Below are 23245 nucleotides of genomic sequence, written 5' to 3' on the forward strand. Positions count from 1 at the left end.
AATTTAATAATTTTTGTTATAGACTAATGTATTTATATGTTCTTACTAGTATTTGTTCATTGCTCTCTTTTGTTTGTCATTTTCATGTTTTTGAGCAGTTTCGGTACAGTTGTTTTGCCAAATATCAAATTGTCGGAAGTCTGATCAATGTTTTGATGCTAGAACCAACTATGCTTGAATTTGCTCTACTATACTTGCATTTTCTTCCCAGTACTTGTATAGGCATTTTTGTTTTGTTTTCTGTAGAGTGAATTGTTCAGTGTTGTTGCTAGATAATTCCAGTGTTTCGTAATAAGTTTTCTCCCCTGGTAGTTTCTTTTCCAAAGTTCATTGCAATTGTATTTCTATGCCCTTGTTAAAATTCAGGGTTATGGTAAACATGTTCATGTGAGTTGATGCTAGTGTTTATAATATTCTATATATGTTCTATTTCATTTTGTTTTTGTGGGGAGCAAGATTGATGTTGGTTCCACTAGTCTGGACTACTTGATTTAATATATCTTTTTTTTTTTTTGCTTGCCTGTAGCAACAAGCATGTTCAAGATGCTTCTGAAGTATAGGCCTGAAGACAAAGCAGAGAAGAAGGAGCGTCTTTTGAAAAGGGCTCAGGCAGAGACTGAAGGAAAGACTGTTGAAGCCAAGAAGCCTATTGTTGTGAAGTACGGTCTCAACCATGTCACCTACCTCATTGAGCAGGTATTATTCTCTACCTTCTACTAATGTTGTATTTCCTTATTATTGATTCTGTTTGAGTGACATTGTCTATAATGCATTTATTTGCAGAACAAGGCCCAGCTTGTGGTTATTGCTCATGATGTCGATCCAGTTGAGTTGGTTGTATGGCTCCCTGCTTTTTGATTGAAACTCTGAAGACCATGACTGAAACTCTCAAGCAGACGGGTCGAAAAGCGAGATTGATTGGGCAAGGGATCCCAGAAGGTTAGGTCTTTTTTCTTGCTTTTGGTTCAGTTCAAATTTGTTTTCATTATCTTCTTACTTTGTCATTGAATCAACCATTTAGGGTACATATTCATTGTCATTGGTACCTTTTGCATGGCTCTGGTTAAAGACTAAGATTCTTATTCGAGCGAGTTTTTCTTTTAAGTAATGTGAAAAATGAACAGCAAGACTACTTTTTAGGTAGTCTAGTGAGTTATAAAGTTAAAAAAAAAAAAAACATCTTTTAAGTTATAAGTAGAATACAAATGATATATCTGAGTATGAAGAATGGTATGGTTAGGCACATAGAGCTTGTTTTGATTACCCATATTAGTCAATCACAACATCCTGGTTTTCTTAATGGACTTTCTTTGCAGGTCATCCCATTAAAAAATTGTGCTCTTGCGTATCGGATCCCATAACTGAAAAGGCATGTCACAACCCAACCTTGAGTCATGACTAAGGTGGTGGTTAAAAACTGAAATCAAAGTAAGGCATTTTTTTTTTTTATGGTTAAATTCTAATCTTTTTGGGCGAATAAGTATTGAGACTCTTATGATTACAAGAGTCTCAAGTATTTATTCCTCAGAAAAGATTTGTTCTGTTAAAGTTCTGTTTCATAATTTGCTGGAATTCTTCAAAGTATGAACATAAACTATAATATTCTTTGTGTCTTCTTCTTACAAAGCTTTACGGCAAATAAAGCTGCATCATGTCTTTGCCTATTAAAAGTTGATGCTCAAGTGAAAAGCTGATTTGAAACTAGCATTTGAGCCATACTTGCAGAAATTCTGTACTCTATGCACAACAAATTATATCCTCAATTTTACTCTTTTCCTTAAATGCTTTCTCGTATCAAGTTCTCAATTTGGTACGTATGACGTTGTGTTTTGGTATGAAAAGTCTGATTTGAAATACACTCTTGTGTCACGTTCGTTGAGTCAAACTTGGAACCAAAACTTTCATTATTAGGCCTATATTAAAACAAAGTTCTTTTCTTTCTCTTTTCTACACCCTTTTGAATTTTACGACTGCTGATATACATGTTCAACATACTTGCTGACTTCTTTCCTGCCTTGCAAAAAAAAAAAAAAAAACTGATTTTTGATTTACCCTACACTACGTTTTGAAACAAAGCTTCTCAATTGTTGAATTCACTTGAAGCAAAGCTTCGTTCTTTGACTACAGCTACATTGAAGTTACGAGTTTACGAACTCAAAAATAGATCACTCAATGAAGGTCTGCCTGTATTAATAACTAATAGATGCTCTTGGCTTTTAAGTACTTATGACGTTTTAGCCTTCGCCATTTACCAAAAGCCTTGGCAATGACTTTCTGATTTGAACAAAATCTTTTAGTTGCGCATAGTTGGTCAAATTTCCCTTTTTTTTTCCTACAAGAGTTTGCTTACAGTAAAGAGACTTTACATGTTAAGTTGATGCCAATTTCAGTTTTGCTAATGAAAAAGCTGATCTCTCATACTTTCGAATCAAAGTATGGGTAAACTTTTCATTTGTTTTAAATCTAATTCTTTTATCTGATTACTCTTTTACTCATGGTTGTGAACTTGAATTTGTATGTTGTCGAAAGTCTAGCTATGCCTATGAAAAGTGAAAACCAACCATTACTTCAATGTACAAGGTTTATATATATGTTTACTGATTTGGCTTTTCATTAAATTTTATATGGATTATTTACTTGAGATCAAATTTTACTCCCTGATCATGCCCCTTGTTATTCACAAAATGATTAACTAATTCTTTTGATATAATAAACTGATTTCAGTGGGAGAGGAGAGGCAGCAACCAATACACCCAAGAAGATATTGATCAAGTGCGAAATGAGTGGGGGAAGTTTGTTGTCAACAAATATGTGCATGAGCCATGAAGTAGCGTGCTTGTTGCTGGTCCATTTTTGCTAAGGAAAGCATCTTTTTTTGTGCTTCTCTGCTGGTACATTGTCATGCACCATGTGTTGCATGTTTTGGAACAATCGATATATATGTATTAGCTTTTTGATGTCCCAAGTAGATGGGCATGCACTAGAATGCTTTTCTTGTTTAAAATGTTAGGTTCAATGATTAGTGGTTTGCAATGTTTATATTTGATGGTTTGCAATGTTTATATTTGGTATGTAAATGGATCAAATGCACAATTTAATTCAGGAATGGGATATGTTCAAATAATCAGACAACAGAACATATATAATGATAACTGCCTGTTGTCTGAATGGCCAAAAATGAGGACAAATCACACTGCAATCATTCATATCACACATCGGTTTTTAACAAATCACTGTCTTGTAATCTACACTCACACAACAGAAGCAATTAAACTCTGTTGTCGCAAAGTTAATCACACAACAGATATAGTCCAAGAACTGAAGTTTGAATATCAGTCAGACAACACACAAAATAAAAGTCTGTTGTTTGAGAAGCTCAACATACAACAGCTTCAAAACTAGCACTGTTGTTTGAAGGCAGCGCCGTAACTACCGCGCAGCTGCGCCTGGCATCTGCCGAGCCATCTGTCGAGTATCACACAACATGTTTAACACATACACGTTGTCTGTATGTTTCTCAGACAACTGTGTTCCACCGTTGTCTGAATTTTCATCAGACAACGGCTCGGTCTACAACGGTGGCTCTCCATATCCCACAACGGTTTCCATCTGTCGTCTGATAATGTTTTTGGCATAGTGAGTGTATGATGACATTGCTGATGACATGGAACTTATTCTGTGTTCAAGGGTCCTTCATGTACGAAGGGAGGCCAACATTGCAGCACACCTTGTAGCTGCTCATGCTTCTGATACTAAACAAGATTTTTTGCTTTCTTCTATTCCTCCTTTCATTCAAGATGTAATTGCTGCTGAGTAGCTTGTACACTGAGTTTTACTCGACGTCCAATAAAAGCCTAACCTCCTTCAACTCAAAAAATAAAAGACCATATGATCTTCCATTATTCATGCAAAATTGAGCGTCTCCTATAAGAGACATTAATATTGAAGAAAATTACATAATTGCCACTCAACATTGAAATGATAGAAAATTACAAATTGCCACTTACTTAACAAACCAACTCAGGTGCGCATTATCAAAATTTGGTTTTCATGCACTACCAATTTTGAAACATTAAACCAATTTCAACTAGCAATTATTAAGAACACACTATGCCAATAACCTCATCAAACGACAGACAATGACCGTCGTCTGATATGCAAAAAATCTGTCGTCTAGTAAGCTAATATCTGATTGACATTCAGACGACGGTTAAAGCCTGACGTCAAAAATTCACTCAGATGACAGACACCTAAAAAAAATTGTCATCTGAATGTGCTTAAATATGTATAAATTGTAAGTATATGTGGTTAGATATGAAATAGAACGACAGTCAAATGTTGTTGTTTTCAAACTCTAGCAACAGACTTTACAAATAATCTATTGTCTATTTTAATGCGAGACGACAATAAAATGTCGTCTGAATGTGTAGAATTTCCATGTTTCTTTGCCAAATCTGTTGTGTGAACTTTATTGAAACAACATCCACTATTAGTTATCTATTGTCTCTATTGTTGTAAAAGGACATTTAAATGTCCTTTGAATGTGTAGATGCTTGAAGTATCTTTGATCTTTCTGCTGTGTGTACTTGTTTCAAACCATAGTTGTTGGTAAATTTCTATTGTTTGATATTATTTAAAAAGACATATAACTTCCAATGTATTATCATATATCCCAATTATGAAAGTCATACTCAAACCATGAAATATAGTTTGTTAACAACAGCATAAACTAATCTACCCCATTGAAAAGTTTCAACACGTTGCTCCGACCTCCTCAAAATGTCCTTCATGAAGAGTGTACTTGTCCCATGAGAAATCAGCAGTGTATCTATTGCGCAATGGTCAAAGACTTCACTACTTGTTTTCTGCTTGCCTTCTGCAAACTATGTATCGTCTCTACTTCCTAACCATTTATGCCCTGATAGATCTCTGCTTCCTAAGTGAGGACTATTTTTCTATGACAACATCAACCAACATTAGTTCAGTTACCATTGGGCTAAATACATGAAATAGAAGTCAAACTTTTATAGTCAAATTGCTTGATTAACAGTATCAAGCAGAAAAATCATTTGCAAAACTCAATCGAGATGCAAATGTATAGTTGACTATACTTCATGAATAGAGGTAACAAAAAAATGAACAGCGAAAGGTAGTAGTGAATATATACCTCAGTCCCTACTTTTCTCTTCTCTTCCAAGTCAGCCTTGTTTCCAGCCAAGAACATTATTAAAGTTGGATTTGCTAATATCAAATGAGAAGTAAAATAAACTTGAGTGAGTTAGTAGTCTTTAAGAATATTAGTTACGTACTCAAGTTATATCAATCCAAAAAGTGGTCACTCCAAAACTTTTCAAATGTACCTTGTCTTTGCATTTCAAAAGCCCACTTCTTAGCTCGCTAAAAACAAATGACTCCTGCAGCCAAAAACAATATGCATCGAACTGATTACACTTAAAAAGTGCATAACTCATATTACAAATAACCAAAGAGTCTCGTATCATTTGACAGATAAAGTCTAAGCAATTCATATTGCAGATCATTAATGACATAGTCTTTAATCATTTGATAGATAAAATTTTAAGGCTTCACTATGCCAAAAAGGCCTTCAGACGACAGAACTGTTCTGTCATCTGAATGAACAAAAATATGTCGTCTAGTACGGTGTTGTCTCTTGGGGGTATCAGACGACAAAAGTGTTCTGTCATCTGATTTTTCAGACGACATAAAAAAATAAAAGTCTTGTGTTGTCTGATGAGTTTTGCATTTTGGGAACATTGTGATCTGTATCTTTAAAAGCATTCAAACAACAGTTTTGTATTGTCTGATAAACAAAACAACCACAGTCTTTTTAAAATACTATTGTGTGAAGCATATTTGCAAGACTTATTTGTGTGGTCTGAATGCCCTTAAATAAGAAATATGAAGACTCGTATGTGTCTTCTCTCATACAACAACAATTAAAGGTTGTGCTAATTGACTTTAAGCGACAATTATCTGTGGTCGTAAGATGCATCAGAGGACAATTAAGTGTCAGTCTAAGGTAGGTTTATATGACATTTAAGTGTTGTGTGAAAGGTTTTGAAATTATACATATGTGACGTTGGGAAATGGTTTAGACAATAGATATCATATTCTTTCTGTTATGTCAGTCTCATTACAACGACAATTTACTGTCGTTTGAGGTTATTTAAGACGACAAATATTTGTGGTCTGAATATAAAAAGGACCACTAATAGTACGTGTTTTATATTGTTTGTGATCAAGTTCAACCACATTTATTTGTTGTTATTATATGCTTAAGCCAACAATTTCATCTAACTTATGTTATTGTTTTGTCATTTAGACTACAATTTTCTGTCGTCCCAATGCCAAAAAGACAATAGACTTTTAATTGGTTTTTCTGTTGCTTTTGTGCAGTTGCAACCACACATTAGTGTGCTTTTGTTGTAGCTTGCAATTTGAGATAACACATATTAGTAGTCCTCTGTTACAATTGGTATGCATGCATTTTGGAAATTAAAATTGCCCATTCATGAAACCATAAAATCCACATCCAAAATCATTCATTGCAATTTCCATTAATCCACCATTGTCTCATGTACACAAACCTAATCATGAGCATCAGTTCAAAATGGCCCATATATACTAATCTGAAAGTCCAAATGCTTAATGAAGGAAGAACTTCTAGTAGACACAAGTCAATAAAGGAACTAGGTAGCTGTACTGCTGTACCAGTTTCACGATCTGATCAAGAATGGAATCACCCAAATTGTAGAAGTGGTCATAGAAAACGGAAGGTATTCCGGGGTGCGTGAGCATATATGCATAACTATGCAGATAATATGCACATAGAATAAAGTTATTTGCTAGTGATTTTAGTACATTTATGTCTAGATAACTATCACATTGCTTGAAGTTGCAAGGCTTATTTAACTCAATTTTATGAAGAACTAGACCAGTGGATTATAATAGTAGCCAGGACAAGAACACAATAATATCACAACAACAGGCCAACAACTAGAACTGTTAAACAGCGACAAGCGTGGCCCGTGGCCCACCATTGTTCCGATATTGTCCCAACTTAACCACCCAATAGGCGTTGGGTTTTAATCACAAAAGGCCTCGGTACAATTGGGTGAGATCCACCCACTTATAAGTTATATTTTATTTGTCACTTTTCCAATGTGGGATCTTTCCTCTCCAACACGCCCCCTCACGTGCAACCTAGCTCTAGGTCTGCACGTGAAATTCATTCATCCAATTCCCATATTGGAAATTGGGACACAAGTCTCATATTGGAGACTTGGTCAATACAATCCAAGGCCCACATTCATTGGACACTTGGTAATTTCAATGGCAATACAGGGAACCCCAATTTGGGCTCATGATACGTGCCTACGTAGAGACGCAATTGGAGAATGACCCGCTCTGATACCATGTTAAACAGCGACAAGCGTGGCCCGTGGCCCACCATTGTACCGATATTGTCCCAACTTAACCACCCAATAGGTGTTGGGTTTTAATCACAAAAGGCCTTGGTACAATTGGGTGAGATCCACCCACTTATAAGTTATATTTTATTTGTCACTTTTCCAATGTGGGATCTTTCCTCTCCAACAAGAACAACATTTTCTTACCTCCATAATATGATTTGAAGGGAATGGCCAGTGAGCCTGCAGATAAAATGATTGTGAGGAGTGTAAAATTCTAGTTAAGTGTAGGTTATAATAATGTTAAATTTCTAGTCAAGTGTAGATTGTGAGGAATGGGTTTACCTTGAATGATGAGTAATGTAGTGTTACAGGGAGGAATAAAGCAAAAGCGAAAACACAGAAAAATCAAAAGAGTAGCCAAAACTAAAACCATATGTAATTCACTTAGATCTGTGAGGTAGTAAATCAAAGCCTAAAACTGCATATTAGGAGTCTGCAGAAAACACAGAAAAGCAAAGCAGTCAATATCAGATAATATCAACTTGGCAAATCCAAATATGTAAGAGAAAGGTACAAAGGAAACTTACTTTTTAGTAACTCTCTTAAGCAAGATCAATGAATTTTCTGCCAAAATATATGTCAAATGAACAATAATCACAAAGAAAATACCAAATACCTGTTGTTTAGTGAATGTACTAGCAACAGAGCCCACGCTTTGCTGCGGGATGTGAATCGCAACCATGAAATGTACTTATGTTTAGCCAACTGTGTCTGAAAATTTTGCATGCTATTAAGATCCAATGGCAAAGGTTAAAATACCAAATTGAATCTAATGGGAACAGCTCAGATAAAGTCATAATGGATATCAAAGTGGAAATAAGGCCATGAAAAAGATGTCCCATTGTTTTATGCAGAGCGTTGTAGTCATGTTCACCCTTTGAATTCATTGAAATTTTTCCGAGTCCAAGCATAATGCTAATGTTTTTTTGTACTACCAAAAAGCTACTAGTACAACAGATTATAAGCTGGTAAATCTTGTATACTCCGATATCTTCTAAAGATGGTTCTCTTTCCAACTGCGTCTACGTTGCTTGCAGAACATCTTGAAGGATTTGAAAGCCCTGAGTTAGTCATCTGGAGAGCTCATGAGAAGAAACAAAAAATTCAACATTCACCAAATTTAGGATTCAGGAATGCTAAGTTCTAATAATAATGAGAAAGAAATTATAAATAAAAAATAAAAAATAAAAATGCCACTGAGCATGTAAAATCCAAATAACAGTTTAATAAACACTAAGCAAAATAATGTCTACTAGAAATTAGAGAGATATACACAACAACTTATATTATCTTACTGTGAATTACCTTTCTATGTTATGAATTGGTTCAACAATGCTCCAAGGCTCCGCAGTTCCACAGGTAACACTAGGTAGTAAAGAGGCGAATGCAAAATAATTCCGAGGAGATACAACATGAACATCATATGAGAAAATTTTCAGATTCCTTGAGAAAGTTGTTCCAGCCCACCTTCTTTCTTTCCACACCAGGTGTACTACTGATCAGGTGGGAGTCTTGAGTTCGCTCGAGCATAAGCCACATAGCTGCCACCACTGCAACTCAAAGCAATGGACATAAGCCAAAAGATAATCATGTCATGTATCACACATGAATTATGTTCAAATTAGAAAGCACAAAATGAGGGGTTTGCACTTTGCAGAAACTCTAGAATCTTAGCAATTCTATATCTCACATAGATTTTTAGCCTATGAATTTTAATTCCTGTCATTTAAAATTACACATTAAATGTTCCATGAGCAACCGAGCCTGAAATAAATCCGATGGAATAAAAGCTTAAGATTGCAATCATATATTCGTTCATTTCAATTAAGAACTAATTGATGCAAACCACAATGAAGCTGAATTTGCATTATTGGACAATATCTATTAGTAAAATGGAGAAGTACGTTGTCTGATCTACCAAAGTAAGTTTCTGATTTGGAAATTCGTAATAATTTGAACCTTTCACATTCAAAAAGTTGTATTTCTGCATACTAATTATCAGTTATTTCTACCTTCCTTTCAACAGATTTCAAATTTGCCTTCATTCTAAAACCATATCTTTTCTTTTGAAGAGACCATTGTAAAAATATGCAGAGAAATGAATTCAAGGGAAACACAGATAGGCGGACCATATAGCGGTTATTAAAGAGAACAAACAATTTAGCAGAACAATGAGTATTTCTCAATCAATTTAAGATAGAAAAAAGCTGATAGCACACCTATGACGGCTGTGCATTTTGAGATGCCAACAACTTGTCACCCTTTGCTGCATTACACAAAATAGAAAATTAGAACACTGAAAGCAAATCAGTCCCATGAATATATAACCAGCAAGCTATAGCTCAAACTCCTAAACATTAAGAGTTTTTACACAACATAACTCTAAATTTTTATTCGAGAGAGAGGAAGAGGTCAGGACAAATTGGAAAGTATCCATCCTGTAATTTTCAGCAGAAATAAAGAGTAACAGGAAAAGGAGATAACATGACAGCAAATAAAACCACAGACCTTCAACACAGAAATTAACTTCCAGCAGTAGTATGTGAAACCTGCAAGAAAAAATGGATCAGAACAAATTGGACATAAAAGCAACAACTACATAATTAAATAAATAAATAAAAGTAATCAAAAAATTGAATACAAAAATCCAACAGACCATGTAACAGAAATATGATGCCATAGATAACCATATAAATATATGACAATAAATTCAAATTCAAATGCTCAATAGGAGCTTCATTCACATAGTATTCATTTAATAACAATGCATTGAAGATCAAAGTACAAAATACAAACTGTTTGTTTTGAAACTGAACTATTATTAAATGGTTCATAAAGGCGAAGAACTTGGTCATTCTAGTTTTTTATTGAAATATATAGGATTAAGAGTTTATGTATTTCGGATTAAGAGTATTAAGAAAAACTAAGGTCAACACATAACCAGTACAATTCTTGTAGCTCTTTGTAAAAGTAAAATTTGAATGAACATTAACTTTGAAGGAAATAAATAAATAAAAAAACAGTAAAATTTTCAGTTACATGAACCTAAGTAAACTATTAGGCTCAGTAATAAACTAAATCATAAGGTTATAGAAAGTTTGCTTCAATACATAGAAGGTTCAGGGAATTACTTAAACTAAGTTTGACACTGTGAAAAAGCACATGAGAGATAAAATCATTGAAAGACTCAGCCCACCTTATCAAGATGACCTTCTCTGCGTAAAGCTAGATCACCCCCCACTGAACCAAGGTTCACAAATATCTGAGCAGTTACCAGAAGACGATTATAATCTAAAGCATTGTTCACTCTTCCAAAAAAAAAAAAAATACAAAATAAGTTCACCACACCTTTCCAATCAATGTTATGAAAAGTAGGACACCATGAATTACGACCCCTGAACATTTGAATAATAGTTAGCAAGAAACTTCGCCGATAAACTCTAAAATAAATGCAGTGCAAGTCCATCTCACCATATAAACACACCTTGATTTTTGGAATACCAGACCCAGCTACTGTCGGGGTGTAACAATAGAGAGAGAGAGAGAGAGAGAGAGAGAGAGAGAGAGAGAGAGAACCAAAACTATGTTGATTTATATGTACACCATGAAAGCAGCCAGATATGATTTTTGTATTATATTAAACACTACATGATCCGCATAGAAACACTATAGGAAACTAGCCAGATATGATTTATATGTACACCATCAATCAAACACTACATGATCCGCATAGAAACAAAACTTACATGTTAAATCTGACATAAACATGACCAAAAGTCCCCCTTCCAAGAAGCCTTCCCTTCTTCCACTTTGATAGGGCACAAGCTGTGCTTTCAGTGACTCCACTAGTTCTATTGTTGGGCAAGGAAGAAGGGCTGGTATTTTAGAGAATAATAACACAACAAGCAGAGCTTCTAATTAACCTACCTGCTGCTACAAACATTATAAAACACACATCAAGAGTGCCAAATGCAATACCTTTTGACTTCCTTAGCTGAAGAACCCAAGAGTTTCCTATTGGTGCCAAATGCAATACCCTTTCAGCTTCATTTTGCTCAATCCCATATCCATCTATACTCCTAATTCCACTGATTCCCTTAGCATAATCCAAGCCCATATCAAAACTGCATAATCTAAACTCATCTGCAATTCAAATGCAACCAATAAATTAATAAGTATTAACATTATGAACAACCGATAGAATTCAGAATGCAACATAAATCTAGCCTAATAAATGGAATTAAATGGGGGAATCTCGAAATATTGTTACAATACCTCAAATATGTATTCACGAGTAATTTCAATCGGCATCACTAGAACAATTCAACCTACAACCAAGCAAAAAAGAAAAGAAAAAAAAAATTCAAAACAGATGTTATAGCAGTGTAACATACAACTCAAAATATTGAAGCTTTATAAAGCTTGAGAGGTCGAGACAGAGGGCAATGCCTAAAGAAAAAGCCCAATCTTGAAACCCAAATGCAATCATATAAACCCTAGGCAAACTAAATTGAAAACAAATCAAATTTATATCCAGAAATCAAAGGAAAACAAACCAAATCTATCAAATAATGAACCAGAAAACTAATTAAGCCAGAGAGAGATACATATGCGTCCGAGCGGGTTACCTAGCCTAAAGCAGAGGCCGAGTCAACATGGGCGACGAACAGGGACAAAGCCAGAGCTAGAGAAGTGCACAGAATGAACAAGGAGTCGAAAGCAAACGAGAATGGATTCTTGGTGGTGAAGAGAAGCTTGTTGAGACATGGAGGGCAGTAGGCTCTGTGGAGAACAACAAATTTGACGTGTTGTAGTCAAATATATATGAGTGATTTTCCATACTTGCCAATAAAGCCTTCCTTTCCACCAGTTTTCCCTTTGCCACACCATCGCTACTGTCGATACCGATACCTCCTCCTTTGGGTTTTTCTTGGATTGAAGAAGAAACCCAAGATTCGGTGAAAGCTTCCATCTTTAGGAGACGAAGCTCACCATCATTGGAGCCGGAGAGAGCGAACCAGCCGTCAGGAGTGATATACTAGAGCAGGTTTTCACTGTGGTTTGGCTTATGAAAACTGGCGTGGAACCGCATACGCCCGGAGAAGGAGATAGGGGTTTGCGTCTCCCCTATTGGGACATAATGATTTAGGGTTTATCTGTTTCACAGTCTGCAGGAGGAACCAATATCAATCTGCAAGAAGAAAAATCATGAACAAAATGTGAGAAATCAGACAAACCCCAAAGGTAAAAGAACACTATATGCCCAAATTGAAACCATTGTCTTTGGAAAAGAAGCATTTCGGTTCCGGGGATTGGATCTGAACATGATTTCTGAAAAAAATTTAATTGAGAGAGATTCTAGGGATTTTGGGTTTCAGGGAAGCAAAAGAGAGGTGGAGAGAGAAAATGGGGATTTTGTGTGGTTGAAAGAGTGAGCCGAGATGGGAAGGAGTAAATGTGTAGTAATGCCCAAAAAGACTTGGGAAAAAAAAAAAAAGTGAAACTCACCTTCTTCACACAACACAATTATGTTGTCTGAGTATCACCCCCATTGACTAGTCAGCTAGGGTCTTGGCATTTTGAGAAGGAGAGGACTTGAACTTTTTGGAGGGAATTCCAAATATTCTCTTAGGGTTAGATTTGAAATATCCCCATATTTTACAACAACATCTAAGTTTTGTCTGTATCTAACCATATTTTCAAAATGAAAAGATCTTTGAGATAGGAAATCATCATCTTTTACAACTACACAAATGTGTCGTCTGAATGCTCACCATTTTTTCCAATTGAACGAGTATGGTTTTAGTCTATATTCAGACAACACAAAAAAAAAAAAAAAAAAATTATGTCGTCTGAAGCACATTTTGGCATAGTGCTTACAATGAGCATGTCACAAGTGGTTCATTCTGCTTTCAAAAGTTATTTATCAAAGATGCTAAAGTCTTTGCTTCAAGAGTATCAAAAACAGAAAAACTTCAAGTCGATTACATATAATCTGCAAATACTTATAATGGAACAATTGCAGGGACTGCATAATGTTGAAACTTGAAAGTCTAATGTTCCGTGAAATTACAAACACGAACTTGCAAAAACCAGCAACACATAAGGACATTTGAACCTAAATTGGAGAATTGAATAATTACCATGCTTGTGATATCATAGACCAATTAACAGCTGCAGCTGCACCGCGGTAATACATGGGAGCCAGGCCATGGTAACGTTCCTGACCTACAGTGTCCCATATAATAGAGTGAATCAACCAACATATATTCCTCTTGCTATAAAACAAGTAGACTACTATGGACCACAGGAATTTATTACTACTAAATCAATTTATCATTACAACATGTAACTGCTCCTACATGCTTCAAATGAAAATGTTCAAGACCTTTTTTTGTTAGTCATATTTGAATTAATGATCATGTCACTAGCTACAACAAATAAACCACGTAGCGATCATGAATCTAGTAAGCACCAGTGCAGCAAAATCTGTACTAAACCAAAATAAACTAATAACATAAATAATTTACCACAACAGAGCATCCGAGGAAGAGTCATCATGGGGGCAATTGTCCACTAAGTACACAGAATCATTTGATTGTACTGCTGAGAAGATAAAAATAAATTGTTTCATATCCAGATAAGCATACATATACACTATGCTCGAAAGTAATCTTGAGAACCAAGACTTACAATTACCAACCCCAGCCTTTGTTGATAATGCCTCTTTGTCCAGTAATTTTCAGAGCTTGAAGAATAATATTGGCCATCTTCTCTAGTTCTTGAAGAGGCTGATACAAGGCACAATAAAAGAAAGAAAAAGAAACATTAGCATATAGTGAGCCAATTTACCACATCAATGAAATATTCAGCTTAGTAACCTTTAGAATGCAAGTAGTGTATAATTAGTGCATAATTAAAAACTGAAACCATATTTGCAAAAACGTAAGTGATCGATGACATGAAGATAGTCACTAACCTTTAGTAGAATGCACTAGTCCGATCAATCCCTCTATCATTATTTGTAGTCCATTATAACATATTGGCAATTTCCACTGTGACTACAACATGCATGTCCAAGCTAATTATGAGGGTACCACTATAGAAAAACAAGTGCATATAATTTGAGAAAACTCACAACAAATACAACTGTTAATTTGTCACTAAGTTCTGTAGAAGGCATAGAATATGTAGTCGGGCACAATAGAGCAGCACACAACTAATCAGCATGCTCCCTTCTATTGATCAGTCAATAATTTGGGCTCAATAACAATGAAATTAGAAAGAAAAAAAATCAAGCAGGAAGGATACCATTTATAACCATTTCTAATTCTACAAGACCATACTAGGATCAACATACTAGATAGAATGATAAACATTATAGCTTGGGACACCTAAAGCCTAAGAAAAAAAGAATTGACCTTTTTGGAAGTATGAAAGGAGAAGTAGAGGCTCTTGCCTCAAATGGTCTTCTGTCCAAGATTTCATAAACATGCTTTCAAAATCTTCAATAAATCCAATCTACAAAACCCACAAACACAATTGAATTGAAGAAAACATGACAAAACTAAATTGACCCATCAATGAGATGCTAGCAAAACCAATGAAAAATGGCCTTTCCTTTACTACTCTTATCAACTGGAGCAGCAACCTTTAGTTTTCCAACTCTCCTGAAAATAAGATGCACATAATACAAATGTACACGTATCAGACCTCGCAAACAACAAGCATGAAACTGAAACTTAACAAAGATAGTTAAGCAAAACAAAGTTTAGATAGGTAATGACCCGAAAAGTGCAAATCCAAATGGAAATAAAATGCTAACTAACCTATCATCTCCTTCTCCGATTCACGAACACCCTGTAATTCGAATCCAGGGGGTTAGTTAAGCTCCTTCACTGATTTTAGAGACAAATCGTACATTCGAAAAGAAAATTTGAACATAACCTAGACAAAAGATAACCTTGTATCCCCAATTCGAATATAACCCAGCAAACACCAATCAAATTTGAATAGAAATTTTCAATTAAAACCCTAAAACCCAATCCAAAAGAAACTCTAAATAAATTGATTAACAGTGAATCGAAGGGCATACCCAACAATAGTGAAACAATACGGATTGAAAGCGTTGAAATCTTCTCAACACCAACAAGAACTCGTGAGAGGGATTGAGATGGTTTGAAAAAGTGATTGAGATGGGTTCTATGTTTTTCGAAGAGAGATGGGGGAGATTGAGTTTTCGATCAGTTTTGATTAGAGGAGAGTTTAATGGGGGAGATCTGCCAATAAATTTGTGTTGAGTTGGGGCTGCTGGGTTCTTCTGTGCCTAAGAGAGAGCAAGATAGATAGGGTTTCTCAGATGTGGAAGAGAAAATTTTTCAAAGGGTTAAATTTGTCGGGGAGAGAGAAATAGCTTTAAAATTTGGCATATATCCCTTTATGTTGTGCCAAAAAAACAAACAGCTATGACAAAAAAAAATTATCTCCTTTGACGAGATGACAAATAAATGTCGTCTGAACAAAAAAAAAACATATACAACACGAACCGAAATCAAATTTATCTCCTTTGATTAGACGACAAATAACTATTGTGTGAATACAAACCTAATTCTCAAAGCTAACTTACCATGGTATGTTGCTATATTCAGACAACAGTTTTTACACTGTCTGTCGTTAAAATATATCAGACGACAGAAACCAACCTGTCTGTCGTCTGATGAGGTTATTGGCATAGTGACAACTCTTGGAAAGCTATTGCTTCTCAATAGCATTTTCAAATAAGATTTTTTTTTAAGAATGGCCGGTGCGGCTGCCCTTAAGCCTTAATTAATGAAACTGTAGCAAGCATTTTCAAATAAGATTTATTTTGTTAATATTTTGCTGAATTATATTTCAACTCATTTCTCTCAATACAAAAATAATATATTACAAAATATTTAGCTCAATTAGACTAAGAGAACACTAATAATATCATATGACCACAGAACACGAGATTCTAAAGATGTACGTTCGATCTTCTTATTTCTACACATTTCCTGATCAGCTTTCTTCCCCATTAACATGCAGAGATCAAGATTTTTCATCTTTTATATATCACTCAATTCCAATGACTGAAATCTGTACCAAAACTAGCAATTATAAATAACCGCAAATTACTTTGATAAGTAGCAGATATATAACAGGAACAACTAGATATTGTTACTGACCCTCAATAGCAAATAGATATCACTACTGAATCTTAGTAGCAAATAAATATTTCACAGATAGTCAATATCACTTAGATATTTGCAACATCATTAACATAACAGGAACATTTTTTAGTGCAAAAGAAAATTGTTATTGACCCTCAGTAACAAATAAGTACCATTACTAACCCTAGCAGCATATAGATATTATTACTGAATCTTAATAGCAAAGAGATAATTCAATGATAGTCAATAGTGCAAAGGCATTTGCATCATCACTTAAAAAAGCATAAACAACTATTAGTGCAAAATAAGATTATTATTGACCCTCAGAATCAAATAGATATCATACTAATCGTCATTAGCATATAGATATCGCTACTAAATTTTAATAACTAATAGATATTTCATTGACAGTTAATAGCAGTTAAATATTTACATCATCACTAACGTACACAACAAGAACATCTTTTAGTGCAAAAGAAGATTACTTTTTTTTTTGAAATAATGGTAATTACATTGATAATAGCGCATGCCAAGAAGGCCATTACATACCCATCCACTGACACATAACAATGGCCAGACAAGACTTTGTGGACGAGCCACAGTGATACATAGGATAGACCAACTATATTTGAAGGGCTAAATACTAGTTAGTACCCTGTGGTTTAGGTCCAAAATCAATTCAGTCCCTGAACTTCTAATTTCATCAAAAACACCCCTGCACTTTCAATTTTGATCTAATAGGTCCAATTCGTTAATATTCTGTTATGGATTCAAGTTATAGTTGGATTATTTGTTGAAAAACTATTTATTTTTAATAGTAGGACTCACTCCTAAATTGACTATGCAGACCACCTCGACACCACATCATAAAACATAGGTCATAATTGAGCCACATTAACAAGTTAAATAATTCAATTGTCGGAAAACTAACAAATTGGACCTATTCAATCAAAATTGAAAGTGCAGGGGGTATTTTTGATGAAATTAGAAGTTCAGGGACTGAATTGATTTTGGACCTAAACCACAGGGTAGTAATTTGTATTTAGCCCATATTTGAACATATCGCTCGCATAACAGCGAGCCTATAAGCTATGAAAAAACATAGCAAATAGACAAGCTAAACAAACACTCGTTAGGTTCCTAATACAAGGGAACTAATTGTAATTAGACAAAAAGCTAAAAAACATAGGTTTAGGCCAAGAGCCAAAAACCCTAGCCCAAAATAGTAATGGACTAGAGCAGAACCCAGCCCAACATTTTGTGGCCCAATAGGGTAATCCACCAAGGAAATTGCACCAGGCCCATCAATTCGGTACGGTCCAGTCCACCTTTTCCTCCCCTCCCCCGATGTGCATCACCGTCCAACCAAGTTCATGTTGACACACATCACCCGACCAGCGTCATCTCGATCGCTCCGCCACGCCATCATCCCGGCGATCCAAGCCATCCCGAGCTACGCTGCCGTGACGTACACCAGCATAGAAAAACAATCCGGATCCAGGCCTCGAATTTAGTTAATTCTCAATTCAAAACTCCCAAACAAAATTCTACATTCCATTGTGCATAACTCATTTGGGCTACAAGTTAGTGGCTTTGATTAGGCTTAGTGTGAGCTACGCTGTCGTGACGTACACCAGCACAGAAAAACAATCTGGATCTAGGCCTCGAATGGAATTAATCATTTATAATCACTATGATATAATCTTGTCAGGAATTGAGTTTAGTGTCAATATTTATCATATACAAGCTAAATTAGAACAAAATTACCTTAAATTTTGTGTCAACTTCTCCATGAGATGGTGACTGAAGACTCAATGGACAGCGACCTTAACTCCCAAGAATAATCACAGATGTTAAAGCCCAAGATGTACAATTGGAAGGATTCCCAAATTTGTCAGAGATAGAGATAGAGAGATCTATCTCTTTAGCTAAAGCGAACATGTAAAAGAACAATTCCAATCGAATAATTGTTAAAAAATCGTTATAATTCAAAAATAATTACAATCGAACTAGGATTATGAAATTCTAATCAATCTCTCTCTCTCTCTCTCTCTCTCTCTCTCTATGAATGATCACTACGCCAATAATAGTTTTACACAACATGCTTCCAACAACTACAAAAATTTTAACTGTCGTCTGATACTTTGGGACGACAGCAAGAATTCTTCTATTAGAATTTTTGAATCAGACAACAATTGTTACATTGCTGTTGTGAAATTATAAATCAGACAATGGTTGTTTTTTCTAATGTTGTCTAAATCAATCAATTCACAACAGTTATTACATTGATGTTGTCTAAGATTGATTAACACAATTTGGCCCTAAAAAAAGCGGCGCCCTAGGGTTTGTCGATTACAGAGAGGTTCGGTGTATCCGGTGGGATTCGATGGTCCTCTAGCCTGGCTATGGCGCTTGCTTGCATCGCCGGTGGCTTGGACCTGGTAAGACACGAATCTCGTTAAATCTGGTCAGATCGAGGTAGGATAGTCTGGCTTTGGGTGACTGCTTTGTTAGGGAAGATATATTTGGTTTCACCGACAGTGCCGGTGTCGCCGGATTTGCTCGTGGTTTGAGAAAAAGATCTCGATCAGGGGCAGTGTGGCGGTTGCACTACTGATCGGAGGGTAGTACGCCGAGGAGGTGTCGGGGAGGCAATTAGCATACTCGAGTGAGGCTAAGCTGACCATGGGGCATTGTTTCTCTTTTGATTGTTTTCCCTAAATTTGTTTTTTCCCATTAACAATTAACCTCAAAAGTTTCTCCTGCATGATTCTCAATCCTCATCACCAATCCAACTCTCTGGAGTTTATCTGTAACATCTCCATGTCATCTTAATTTCTCTCTGATGATCATTTGGTGGTTATTTCACTATATAGTCATCGGCCTTTATAAGCTCCATGAGAGACCATTCAGACATTGGTTTCTTCTCTCTTTTCATAGAATCTTTATCACTAATTCACTATCCTATATCACTTCTGTAGGAGCCTAGATTATTATTGGATATATATATATATATATATATATATATATATATAGTAACTAAGACTGTAACTAGAACCACATGCTAGATTATTAAGATTTCTATCAATAGAACCACAGTTGGTTTTCTTTGTTGTAAGATGAAAGGAACAAATTGCTCAAATCACCAACATAAGGACGCCACTGATAATTTTCATGCCACTTAATAACTCCCCAGGAATTCACTTTGTACCAAAGGGTGGCCCTAGGATTGCCTGGGTTCAGAATTGCTGAACTCTATAACAACGGTTGAAACATATCTGTAGCTCTTAACTTCGGTAATTGAAAAAAAAGCGCTCAATCATGTTCATCGGCTTCAGTTGTTCTCTGCTAAAAAGAGAATCGAACCTGCTATCCAACACAACATTGGCAACAACTATATGAACCAATGTATAAAAATCATACCAGACAGCATTTGTGATCACATCAATACCATCATAAAAAAGTGTATTAACTAATTGGCTAACAAACAGCTTCTCATTGTAATTAAGTATTCAGCTAGCCAGAAGCATAAACACTTGGCTTCAATTTAAGCACTGATTCATCCTCAAAAGATTACAACTAATTGGTCAAAGAATAGCTCCTCATTCTAACAGGTTCAGGTAGCAAGCAGCATAAACGCTAAGATAGATCTAGAAGAGACTATCTTGTACCAACTCCAAAAACTGGTCATAAACAGATTACAAAAGACCATTGAAATGACTAGTACTTTCTAAGATACTAAGTGAACTAAGAGAGAAAATTATACAGATATTAATCCACCTAACGGATTGGCACACCTTAGTTTGTTTTCTAAACATCTATATCCCCAAAAGTTTCTCCAGTTTCTGAACCCTCATCAGTAATCCATCTTTCTGAGTTTTAGTTCTAGCATTCTCCATTGTTCTCTTGACTTCTTTCACAGCACCCCTTTTGGATTGTTTCACTTTATGTCCAACAGCCTCCATGGGTTTCTTCAGAAACCTTTCAGACATTGCTTTCTTCCCAACTTTTGCAGCACACCTTTCAGATTGTTTCACTTTACGGCCATCAGCCTCCATGGGTTTCTTCAGAGACCCTTCAGCCATTGCTTTCTTCCCACCTTTTGCATAACCTTTGTCTGATACTTTAGCTCTAACTTGATGCTCATGTGTTATCCTAAAATTACTTCGAACATTTGCAATATCACTACCCTTCATCCCTTTTGTAGCAACCATCAAAAGATTTTTGTTATACTCACTAATATTTCTTTTCTTAGCAGGGAACTCTTCAGTTGGTGCGGCCAGCTTCCTTTTCTTCACATTTTCATTTGGGTTACATGACTATAAGGAAACAACGTTTGTGGATTTCCCGGTTGTGGAAGCATTACGGAGACAAGCCGGTCTCTTTTCCACAAGTCCCCTTTGTTTCAACAGAGGAATATCGCCACAACCACTATGATTTGAGAACAAATCTTTCTTGACCTTCTTGGGAAATTGAGCAGTGGCTGATGGTTGTGTCCTGACAGCACAATTGGATTTTCTTGAGACTTCAGGCACAGCACAGAAGTGGTTCTTTTCAAGTTCACACTTTGATAAAGCTTTTGTAGATGCCTTATGCGCCTTGAAATTCTTCTCTTCCACGGAGTGATGATGACTCTTCTCCTTAATCTTTTTGACAGCCACTTTGACACCATTTTGATTGCATCCGCGCGAGCAGACTTATATAGTCCCCACCAATATGAGTATCTAGCAGTTACACACGGCTCAAAAAACCATCCTAGAAGAAAGAAACGAACATCGGTAGTGTCCGAGTTACCATCCAACCCTGAGCATGCAGCAGGATCCCCAGATTCCAAACTGCATTGCCACCCTGTGCGGCAAATACTTCTCCTTACAATCTTCTACTCCAACCAACTCAGCACAACACAAGCATTCAACATAAGACTGCAAATTCTGGTCCGTAGTTTTATCATAAAAGCACAGTTTAGGTGGTAAGAACCATGTTGCCAATTGGTCAGTTCAGCAGCATAAGGCCGCCACCAAAAATTCTTAGCCAAATTAATCTCTCTCCTCACATCAGGGAGACTAATCTGTTCACATTGTTCCACCGAGCCGCCCTAGGCTCACAGGGGTTAAGTCTCTTTGGTGGACTCTTAAGCACACCTTGAAACCTCTCCAACGCCCACAACTGCAACAGCTGAAATGGGCTTGAAACAGAGATTATCTCCTCACTCTTAAAGGCTTGGTTTTTCAAAAAGCTTAAATCTCTGAAAAGCCCTGCAAGAACTGCGGGAGCCAGAGCAACTCTAGTGCCCTGTGACAAAAGAACCGCAATTGGAAACACATGTTTGCCTAAGCTTTCTTCAGGAAGAGAGGGAAACACAAACCTTGCCAACCACAGAAACAGGAATGCCACATGTTCATGCTTGTAGTCCTGAAGCTTCATAAAATGGGTCATCCAGTTAAAGTGATAAGCTTTCTTCGCCGGAGTTCTCGTCAGCTCCGTCTTCTTCTTCTCCATCTCCTCCACTGTTTCCATCAACACCCCATTAATGGGCCTCGTCACCTGCTTACCCAGAACCGAAAACCCACCAAGAAGCATCACATCCTCCATTGTGATCGTCGCTTCGCCCCAATCAAACACGAATGTATTAGTCTCCGAGCACCAAAACTCGGCCAAAACCAGCACCAAATCCTTGTTAAAGTTGGTCTCATACTTCGAGCTCATAATAGCATCGCAAATCCCAGCTTGGTTCCAAATAGTACAGTCTTTCCGGCCAGCCTATCAATCCACTCCACCCATTTTTTCTGGGGCTTCTTGCAACCCGGGAACACAACCGTGGACGGCCATTGTTGAAGACTTTGAGGAAAGACGTCAGACAACAATGGAGTATTTGAGGGTCCCACTGCTTTGCTCGAATTCGGAGCACAGGGTTTGAGAAACCTTGCGACTCTTCTGAACTGCTTCCCGTCTTTTGAAGATACGAGATTCTCGTTCCTCGAATATGCGATGAGAAGCGGATTCTATGCACCGTCAGTGTAAAACACTGACGCATATGTGGCATTATTCTTCTTTAAATAATAACTCATATGTAATCTGAGCCATTCAACTCATCCAGCCATCCAGATGGCACTAACATCTATACTAACGCCTGTTAACAGAATTGAAACCCAAAAAAGTTTGGTCAACATGGTAGAAACACATGAGATGGGTAAATATTCAAATTTTCTGATTAAACCAGGTAAAATTTGGAAGTAGGAAAACCGCAGCATGCCGCTCTCGCAATCGAGCATGAGGTTTTCTGATTATGGGCTTAATCTGATCGGATCGCAAAGGAAAAGGGGAGGAGGGAATTGAGGATTTCGAGTCCTCATTCTCATCTCTACGGCTCCAATCGCCACCTCCTCCGCTGGCGTCTCGTCGGTCGGCACCGCTGCTTCCATTGCCGCCGGAAAATGAAAGGTCGGGCCTTCCTTCCCAAATGAGTTTAGGGCCGAAGCATCTATTTGAAAACTGAGGTATCTGAAGGAGGTCGAAGAAGAACGGAAGAATCGATCCATCACTAGAAGCAAATCTGGGATT

The 23245-nt window shown here is 36.5% G+C and overlaps 1 protein-coding gene and 2 long non-coding RNA genes across 4 annotated transcripts; 1 reads left to right on the forward strand and 2 right to left on the reverse strand.

The window, feature by feature from the left end:
- Positions 1–531: 531 nt before the first annotated feature.
- Positions 532–918, forward strand: LOC112202483 (60S ribosomal protein L7a-2). Its single transcript, XM_024343498.2, has 2 exons — positions 532–696; positions 784–918. The coding sequence occupies exons 1-2, from the start codon at positions 535–537 to the stop codon at positions 856–858; spliced, it is 237 nt and encodes a 78-aa protein (XP_024199266.1). The 5' UTR covers positions 532–534; the 3' UTR covers positions 859–918.
- Positions 919–8460: 7542 nt separating this feature from the next.
- LOC112164686 lies at positions 8461–14534 on the reverse strand. Of its 2 annotated transcripts, none has more exons than XR_002922425.2 (14): positions 14473–14534; positions 14187–14284; positions 14024–14096; positions 13637–13721; positions 12122–12684; positions 11769–11821; positions 11472–11636; positions 11240–11344; positions 10842–10888; positions 10690–10755; positions 10002–10042; positions 9713–9759; positions 8799–9043; positions 8461–8567 (listed from the first exon to the last, which is right to left on the reverse strand). It is a non-coding gene; the product is annotated as an uncharacterized LOC112164686 (long non-coding RNA). The 2 variants fall into 2 exon arrangements; XR_005810736.1 differs by having other exon boundaries at positions 14024–14099.
- A 392-nt stretch (positions 14535–14926) lies between these two features.
- Positions 14927–15720, reverse strand: LOC121053086. Its single transcript, XR_005810737.1, has 3 exons — positions 15589–15720; positions 15323–15353; positions 14927–15163 (listed from the first exon to the last, which is right to left on the reverse strand). It is a non-coding gene; the product is annotated as an uncharacterized LOC121053086 (long non-coding RNA).
- Between the last annotated feature and the right edge of the window lie 7525 nt (positions 15721–23245).

The sequence above is a fragment of the Rosa chinensis genome, chromosome 5, assembly GCF_002994745.2.
Source record: "Rosa chinensis cultivar Old Blush chromosome 5, RchiOBHm-V2, whole genome shotgun sequence".
NCBI classification, from domain to species: Eukaryota; Viridiplantae; Streptophyta; class Magnoliopsida; order Rosales; family Rosaceae; genus Rosa; species Rosa chinensis.